The sequence below is a fragment of the Poromitra crassiceps genome (assembly GCF_964638095.1).
Source record: "Poromitra crassiceps genome assembly, chromosome: 1".
In the NCBI taxonomy this organism is placed as follows: domain Eukaryota; kingdom Metazoa; phylum Chordata; class Actinopteri; order Beryciformes; family Melamphaidae; genus Poromitra; species Poromitra crassiceps.
This window is the reverse complement of record NC_139623.1, coordinates 106,023,118-106,032,458: the sequence shown is the minus strand read 5'-3', so window position 1 is coordinate 106,032,458 and position 9,341 is coordinate 106,023,118. Positions and strand designations below refer to the sequence as shown.

The window sequence follows — 9,341 nt, the reverse complement described above, 5'->3', positions numbered from 1 at the left end:
CCACTGCTCGTCCAGCTTCAGCAACGTGTCCCGGACCTTGGGCGAGTTGGAGGCCAGGCGGAGGCAGTGCAGGTTCAGCTCGGGGATGATGAACTCCAGCAGCCTCTTGGGCGACAGGCCTCGGGGGGTGGTGTGGCGAGCGGCAGAGGGCACCGACTCCTCCATGATGGAGCCTCGCAGTGTCTTCAGCTGGGGGAGAGTTCGGATGGTAAGCGCCCAGAAGCGTTCACATTCACTCGCGTCCATTCATGAATGATATCAAGTGCAAAAGTTACCTCTGTAGTACGAAAGATGATTCGGTAATTGTACTGAGCTCCGCTGCATCCCTCTTTCTCCTCTCTACGGAAACTGATTGCCACCGGACCAAGACGATCATCTATGCCAAAGAAATTCTGATGTTCTGTAATAACAACATAGTGGCATAACGTTAGGCCATTGAATGGGCCTACCGGTAAACAAATAAATCAAGGTCAATTGCACACCAAGAACACCCTCTGCAGTGTGTGGCACTCACCTTTCATATAGAAATATTTGCGATAGTAGTGGGCTCCCAGATCCGCATGCTCGATAAAGTAGTTGCTCTTTCCTTGCTGTTGGACATGACTCTCCCTGGGCTCTTCGAGCACTGACACTGCATCGTTGGGGCTGCGGCTGCTCAGCCAGAGGCCCCGTCCGCCCTGGGAGTCGCCCAGACCCGCCCGCTCCTCGCCCCCCATCTCGTTACGGAAGTGGGGACAGCTGAGTAAGAGCTCGTTATCGTTGCCGTCGCCTTCGTCCAGCAGCAGCGACTGCTCAGGGTCATCTGCGTTGGTGCCGTTACCCCCTCCGCCCTGCGCTGGTGAGGACGGGGCGACCTGGGACAGCGGGCGCAGCTGCGAGGCGGCCGAAGCCCCCGAGGTGATGTTCTTCTTCCGTCCGATGCTGTCTCTGTTGGTGGCCGCCTCGGTGAGATCAAACAAGATGCTCTGAACGTCATAGTGGGCAAAGTTCCGTACCCAGGCTCCGCCCCCGATGTTGTCGCACGGACCCGGTTGGGGGATCTGCGGGGGCGCGGGCTTGGACTTCTTACCGAGACCCTCGGGCTTCGGAGGCTTGGCGGGCTTCGGGGAGTCTCCCGGGGGAACGGACAGTGGCCGGAAGAATCCGTCGGGTTCTGGGAGATTGCCCTGCAGTCCTAAAAGCAGGAAGGGGTCTTTGAAGCGGAGGGCGTTGGGGCTCAGCAGGGCCCCCTGGTCGTCTGAGATCGGCTCCTGGCCTTGACTCTGCCTCTCCAGCGAGGAGAGGCTGCCGTATTCCCTATGTAGGAGCACACCCGAGTCCCCCTGCGCCCCTCCTGCACCCACCTTCTCACCGACCGCCCGAGCTGTTTTTCCTCCCGACTTCCCGGAGGAATCCAAGTCCCCTAAGGTTACATCACTGTTGCTTCTCTGCATAACGTGGCCCCGGCCCACCGACCGCAGGTTCAGGCCCACCAGGCTCGGAGTAAGGCTCTCTCCATCTGCACCGTCACTGTCCCGCCTGGGGGGCCACTCCACTACGCCTCCATCCCGTTTGGACTCAAATTTGACGGTGGCAATGGGCGGCCGCACGCTCTGACGGCGAAACTTGCGGATGAAGAGGTCGTCGGATTGCATGGTGCCTGAGATGCTGACTCCTGTACCAAGATGTTCTCTCCACGCTGGTCCAGAGCCTTTTCCTCTCCCTGTTAAATTTCCGCCCTGGTGGTGCTGGTGTGAAATGGGAGCGCTGCCCACGAAGAGGAAAAATCCTGCCGAGTAAAAGCCACAAATGTAGTCCTCATTCACGCCACGAAAGATGACTGAACCTCTGCATTAGTTGGATTCTCATACATGCCACTGTGAGGTGCCACACTTGATGCAGCACTTAACGACAAGTCAGCAAGTTCTTGTGTGTGCTGGCGGACAAAGCGGATTCAGATTCAGGTCAGGAGCATGTGCAGCTGTTTGCAGGAGTCCCTCCAGGTGTGAAGGTGTGTGTTTTGGTGCTATTCCAGTTGCGGGGTGCTCCTTCTTGCGGAGTGAAAACGAGGGGAGTGTGATCATCACTGGAGCCCCACTTTCTGTCCTCCGAGAGGCTCTGTATGTATCAACCCCTCTAACATGTCATCCATCAAGGCGCACTCTTCAGTGCCTATACGGCTTCTCCTTGGTCTCTTCCACTGGCCTCCTGTTAGACAAAAACAAAGGAGATAAATGTTCACATTTCAATGTACCTCGAGACCCCATCACTCACCCACACTGCTACTATCTTTGGTGGTAGCTTTCGATTAGTCCATGAGCACCTTCGTCAACATGAAACTAAAAGCTATAAGCATGGAATTTCAACACTCAAGTATCAAGCATGGGTGACGTGTGTTTTATTGTTGAGTATTGCCTTGTAACTTTGTTTTCTTTCATTATTGCTCTTTCCTTTCCATGGTTTCCTTTCCAAAGTTCCCATAAATAGCTCCATAGCAAACCTAACGCTCACCACATCCACCCCGCACACGCTCACAATAGAGGATATTAAGACAGGGGAGGGGGCCTTCCTGTCTTAAGAGCTTCAATCAAATAGAAATAAAGGCGACCTCTCTCTCTCTCTCACACACACACACACACACACACACACACACACACACACACACACACACACACACAGACACTCACTCACAGACACTCATACACAGACACAGAGTTTTGCTGTTCATCACTGCACCATATCTTCTATCTTCTTTCAAGATATGTTTAAATCATAATGTCTAACAGAAACATTATAAATAATTTCCAAAACAGTATTTTGGAACTCTCAAACAGCACTATCATTAATAATCATAATACTTCGTATAATTGTTATTATTATTATGAAAAACATAACATAATCATAACTCAGTAATCAGGTTAATAAAAGCAATTCTCAGTCTTGTACTAAAATGAAAGCCGTTTTGCTTCCTCTAAACCTCATTTAAATAATCTCCTGTTTTTAGTTTTCAGTTATAAACTCACCAACAAAATGGTTATTGTTTACGGTAGCGTTCAGTTCCAGTTCCTGTCATCCTTGTGCAGCGCGTCTCTCTTAAACCAACCAACTGACGTCAATTAACTGATGCCGAAAGCTTTTGTCGCTCTCAATACGGTAACAGACGTCTCTCTTCCTGTCTTGCTATTTCTCATGTATCTCCTCTCGCATTCGTAGCCTCAAAGAACAGGTGCAGTGCTGCAGCGCTGCTACCCAGCCAGCCAGACAGCCCGCACACACGCACGCACGCACGCACGCACGCACACACACACACACACGCACGCACGCACGCACGCACACGCGCACGCACACACACACACACACACACACACACACACACACACACACAGTGCAGACACAACGTTATAGGTTTGAGTAAAGTCAAAGTGAGGAAGTAGCATGACATATTTGTTTCTGTTCCTCGCTCTCTCTCTCTCTCTCTCTCTTTTGTATGTCCTCACACAAAGAAAATATATCAGTAAGCACAACTATAGACGGTTTTAACTTGACAACAAAAACATTCTAAATTGAACCCCCGCTCACTTCCTGTTGCAGTGTTTGCTATGGACATAAAAGAAAAAAAAAACATTCAAGTGCAGGACTGACCATTCCGTGAAAACCGTCTATAGGAGGAAAAGCCTTACAAAAAGCTGCAACTGTAATGGAAAGTGTATACGCTATCAGTTATGTGGCTATGCTAATGCACCTCATGGTGTTCCCATACACATTACATTATTGGGAAAGTTTGTCACAATGAGTGCGTTTACATGCAGACAATAAACAGTTTATTAGTGGATTTCTGGAGTTACCTGATTATTCAAATGGTCATGTAAACAGCATAAACCGATAAGCTTTATCCGTTTATGGCCGTAATCGGGTTATGAATAAACTGATAAACATACCTAGGTTTTTGGCCAATGACCTGTCTTTTGAGTGCATGTATACAGCGTATCAGGTTTCTTGTGGGTTTATACATCTGCGCATGTACAAGTTGCATGTAAAAAGTTTAATTACCGCCGCCTTCTGGAGGGAAATCCGACTAATTGACTGAATCATGTAAACCCGGGTTTTTCCTATTGTCGGATTATTAAAGTGCATGTAAACGCAGAAATCAGATTATTGCCATAAACTGATTACCGTAAATTCCGGACTATAAGACGCACCGGTCTATAAGCCGCGGGACCAAAATTGACTATTTTTTTCTTCTATAAGCCGCACCGGTCTATAAGCCGCGGGTGTTTTGATGTTTAATTACCATATGAAAGGGTTCGTGCACAGAGAGGAATGTCGGGAAAGAGATCGCTGTTTGGGGAAGCTCCCATTTATTAACATTTCAACAAAACAAAACAAAAGTCAGGTCACTAATCCCCAGACAAAATCACACAACAATAGGCTATATGTGCAGCAAACCTGTAACCAGAGAAGTCAAGTCACTAATCCTCGTCTTCCTCTTCTTCCTGCGTACTGAAACCACCAAAGTCCTCATCTTCAGTGTCGGAAACGAACAGGTTCAGGGTGGCTTCGTCAACCACTCTCCTCTCTCCTTCATTGTCACTCAAAACCAACGAACTCCTCTTCATCACTGTCGGCATCGAACAGCCTCTGAAGCCTCTGACGGCCCTCAGCGCCAGCTGTGGCGGCGTCATTCTCTTCATCCCGCAGCAGTCCAGCGTTTTGGAACCCGTTGGTGATTGTGGATGTTTTCACACTCCTATAATATTCCGTGATCTTCCTTTGTGTGAATTCGCCGAAGTTTGTGATTTTCTCCTGGTAGTCGGGAGGGAGTTGTTCAGTAGTTCTCCCCCGGACGGACAGTCCCTTTCGTCTCATGAATCGAAAGCACCAAGATGGCCCACCTCTGAAATGTTCAATTTTCATCTCGGTGGCGACTGTTTTGGCCTTCTGTCGGATCTGCACCGTGGAAACGCCTCGGCCGTCTGCTCTCTGGGTCAACACCCAGTCCTCAAGGGAATCTTCAAGTTCCGGCCATCTGCTTTTGTGGCCTCTGAAGGACTTTTTTGTCTTCTTACACTGAGACAGTTCCTCCTGCTGCACCGTCCAACGCCTCACCATTGACTCATCGATGCCCAGGTTACGCGCGGCTGCTCTGTTTCCCTCTTTTAGTGCGAGTTCGACTGCTTTCAGCTTGAAAGCTGCTTCGTGTGAATTTCTGCGTACCTTCCCCATGGTAAGTGAGAGAGAGACTGCTCGTCTTGTTGTGATTCCGGGCTGATGAACTTTGCTTACCGTAATTACCATATGTAAGGGTTCACGCACAGAGGGGATTGTTGGCTGTTTGAGGAAGCTCCCATTTACCGTATTGCCGTAACATTTCAACAAAACAACATAACACAACACCTTTGTTTATTTCGACAGTGCACACAGTGTCCGCGGTGTGGTGAAAAGAGGGCAACAGAGGAAATTAAAACAGAAGTGGATTTATAGGTAGAAAGAGTGCTAAAAAAGAGAGATTTTATTTGTATTTGAAATTTTTTTTCTGAAAAAATCCATAGATAAGCCGCACCGTTATATAAGCCGCAGGGGCCAAAAAACGGGAAAAAAGCCGCGGCTTATAGTCCGGAATTTACGGTACTCACAGTTATCAGTTTATTGGTGTGCATGTAAACGCACTCATTGGAGTTGCTTACTGCACTCCATTTGTTTCTCAATTTTAAAATCCAGTTGCATTGAAAAGTCCATTCCTCGGTGTGGTTAGACCGGTGTCAACAAACAGAAACTACCGTAAATTCCGGACTATAAGGCGCACCGGTGTATAAGCCGCACCTGCAAAGTTGACTGTTTTTTACATATATAAGCCGCACCGGACTATAAGCCGCGGGTGTTTTAATGTTTTTTTTTTATTTTTTTATTGTGTTTTAATGTTTAATTACCATATGTAAGGGTTCATGCACAGAGGGGATTGTCGGGAAAGAGATGCCTGTTTGAGGAAGCTCCCATTTATTAACATTTCAACAAAACAACATAACACAACACCACCTGTGTTGTTTTTTACAGTGCACACAGTGTCCGCGGTGTGGTGAAAAGAGGGCAGGAGAGGAAATTAAAACAGAAGTGGATTTATAGTTAGAAAGAGTGCTAAAAAAGAGAGATTTTTTTTTTTTGGAAAAAATCCATAGATAAGCCGCACCGTTATATAAGCCGCAGGGGCCAAAAAAGGCCAAAAAACGGGAAAAAAGGTGCGGCTTATAGTCCGGAATTTACGGTATTTGAATTCGTCACTATTTGGTGGGTTTCAACCCGTGACCTTGTGCTCCTTAAGCCATTGGTTCTTAAGTGGGGTCTGGGGACACCCAGGGGTCCTTGAGTGGGTTCCAGGAGGTTCCCAGCAAAAAGGGGGTAATAGTTTATTTTCACTAGAATTCCAACCATAAGTAACACAAATGACAGAATGTATGACTATTTTGGTCATGGGTTTGATACACTTTCTGTAACAAAATATCTAAAAAGTGCGTTGACCCTCTCACTCTTTTGCAGGAGCCTGTGTGTTGGGGTCGTTGGGCTGATTGGGTGCACCTGGGCTCCGTGCACTCATTGGGCTTGCTTAAGAAGACCTTCAGACCAGTCTCTCCCTTTTCGTTCTGTCCGTTTGGTTAATGTAGTTTTGTGTTGTTGTCTAGTTATTTCCCCTTCGATTTAGTTATTAAATGATTGTTTAAACTTTTACTTTGCTGTGTGACTCCCCTCATAATGTTACAACCCTGCTCAATGAAGAGGAGTCACAAGGCAAGGCGAGTTTATTTAGTATAGCACGTTTCATACACAAACTGCTTTACATCAAATAGATACAAAGAAAAGAACATTACAAGGTAGAATACAAAATCCAAAAGGTCACAGTGCAAAATTATTAGCATTATCATATGTTTTTACTTTGTGAGTGAAATCATATGCATAATTATATCTTAAATTATGCACTATTGTGAGTGAATTCTGTAAGTAATACATCAAAGTAAAAGTTGAAACACTAATCTATTAGCTAAAACTAAGGGAAAATAACTAGACAACACAAACAACATATAGCAACAGCACTAACCTCCATTGAGGATATATGCTGCTGTGTGCCAATGCGGTTAGAACTGAAATAAATAAATAAATAAATAAATAAATAGATACTGAAGTTCATTTAGCTGCTTTTAGCCCCCCAAAAATGCCTGTGTATTAAACGCCATCATGTCCTGGTGGATTGTGTTTTATATTGGCTTATATCAGCATTTGATCACTGTCACAATCTTCTTCTTTCCCTGTTTTCTCATCATAGTCAATAATAGTGCTCCTGAGTTGAAAAGTAAAGTGAACATACCTAGATAGCGTTCAAAGCTTAGTTTTGGAGCATAATGGAAGATTGTGTTATCTAAATTTATTTTCATTTGACAGACAATAACTTTTCACTTATAGTTTCATTATTATAAATAATAACTGTCCGAGGTGTGTGACACATTTACACCAACCAGTGTTGTAGTCAAGTCATGATATCTTCTGGAGTCCCAGTCCGAGTCACCAAAGAAGAGTCCAAGTCTGCGTCCAGCAGGGCCGCGGGAAGTACGGGTGCTCAGGTGCTCCAGCACCCCCCCCCCCCCCCCCCCCCCCTTTTTTTTTTTTTTCTTTTTTTTTACAAATGTAATTAAAAATATTTTCCAGTGCACTATGTTCCTTTCTTGTTTGGGAATGTTTCGGGAAATGATTGCATTATTGATATACTGCAAAATGTAGCCTATTTAAATAGAATTATCAACAATAATAATCAAGGAAGTTACATGCTTGTAGGCTGGAGAAGAAGAAGCGCGCATGCATGCACGTTGTCTTGAACCAACCAACAACCAATACGAATTGTTTAATCTGGCAATAAACGTGAACTTGACACGCTATTTTAATAGCCTACTCAAAAATGCACCTCCCACTATACAGCAACGAGAGGAGTCAATGTTTCTTGATATATGCCATTCAGATCAGAATAATTAGTCTAGTCATTAAGTTTGCTGATAATATTTCTATCATGTTAAGTCTGTGTCATGTTAACTGGTGTATTCAGAGCAAATAGGGAGATATAGAGCATTATCATCATGCTATATATCTCCCTCTTTGCTCTGAATGAGTGAGAAAAGGAGAAAATACTGAATAATTACATGACAACAATATAATCCTAATGTTAATTTAAAATAAGATATTCCTGTAAATATGTCTAAAAAATGTCCAAAAAAACAGCATTTTTTTCCCGGTGAGAGTCCCCTCCTCCCAGCACCCCCTGCTTAAAGTGACTTCCAGCGGCCCTGGTGTCCAGAGTTACTAAACATGAGCACACATGTAGGTGGAACACGTGCCCTTGCACGAAATTGAACAATGTCACGGTATTAATATAGATATGAATATCGTATGTCAAATAATTTTTTACCTATTACCAAAAAAAGGGGGGGGAGTCCAAGTCCACATCTCCAACCTCCGAGTCCGAATGCATGAATCCTCAAGTCTGAGTCAAAAGTGTTTAAAGTTCAAAGCCCATGTCAGAGTCCTGAAAATGTGTCCAACTCGAATCGACTACAACACTGACACCCACAGACTGTTAATAACCTCCTTGAATCGACTACAACACTGACACCCACAGACTGTTAATAACCTCCTTGAATCGACTACAACACTGACACCCACAGACTGTTAATAACCTCCTTGAATCGACTATAACACTGACACCCACAGACTGTTAATAACCTCCTTGAATCGACTACAACACTGACACCCACAGACTGTTAATATCCTCCTTGAATCGACTACAACACTGACACCCACAGACTGTTAATAACCTCCTTGAATCGACTACAACACTGACACCCACAGACTGTTAATATCCTCCTTGAATCGACTACAACACTGACACCCACAGACTGTTAATATCCTCCTTTAATCGACTACAACACTGACACCCACAGACTGTTAATAACCTCCTTGAATCGACTATAACACTGACACCCACAGACTGTTAATATCCTCCTTGAATCGACTACAACACTGACACCCACAGACTGTTAATATCCTCCTTGAATCGACTACAACACTGACACCCACAGACTGTTAATATCCTCCTTGAATCGACTACAACACTGACACCCACAGACTGTTAATAACCTCCTTGAATCGACTACAACACTGACACTCACAGACTGTTAATATCCTCCTTGAATCGACTACAACACTGACACCCACAGACTGTTAATAACCTCCTTGAATCGACTACAACACTGACACCCACAGACTGTTAATATCCTCCTTGAATCGACTACAACACTGACACCCACAGACTGTTAATATCCTCCTTG

At 45.2% G+C, this 9,341-nt stretch overlaps 1 protein-coding gene across 3 annotated transcripts in view; it reads right to left on the bottom strand.

Moving 5' to 3' along the window:
• sipa1 (signal-induced proliferation-associated 1) overlaps window positions 1-9,341 on the bottom strand; it is a 70,453-nt gene that overhangs the window by 24,465 nt on the left and 36,647 nt on the right. For 2 of the 3 annotated variants that reach the window (XM_083640313.1, XM_083640315.1), the window contains exons 2-4: window positions 515-2,187; window positions 276-400; window positions 1-189 (exon numbers count right to left, since the gene is read on the bottom strand). In XM_083640313.1, the coding sequence (XP_083496439.1) occupies window positions 1-189; window positions 276-400; window positions 515-1,634 (1,434 nt within the window). In that variant the 5' untranslated portion in view covers window positions 1,635-2,187. Of the gene's footprint in view, window positions 190-275; window positions 401-514; window positions 2,188-3,002; window positions 3,112-9,341 lie in introns of those variants that run through there. The other variant, XM_083640314.1, reaches the window with a different exon arrangement.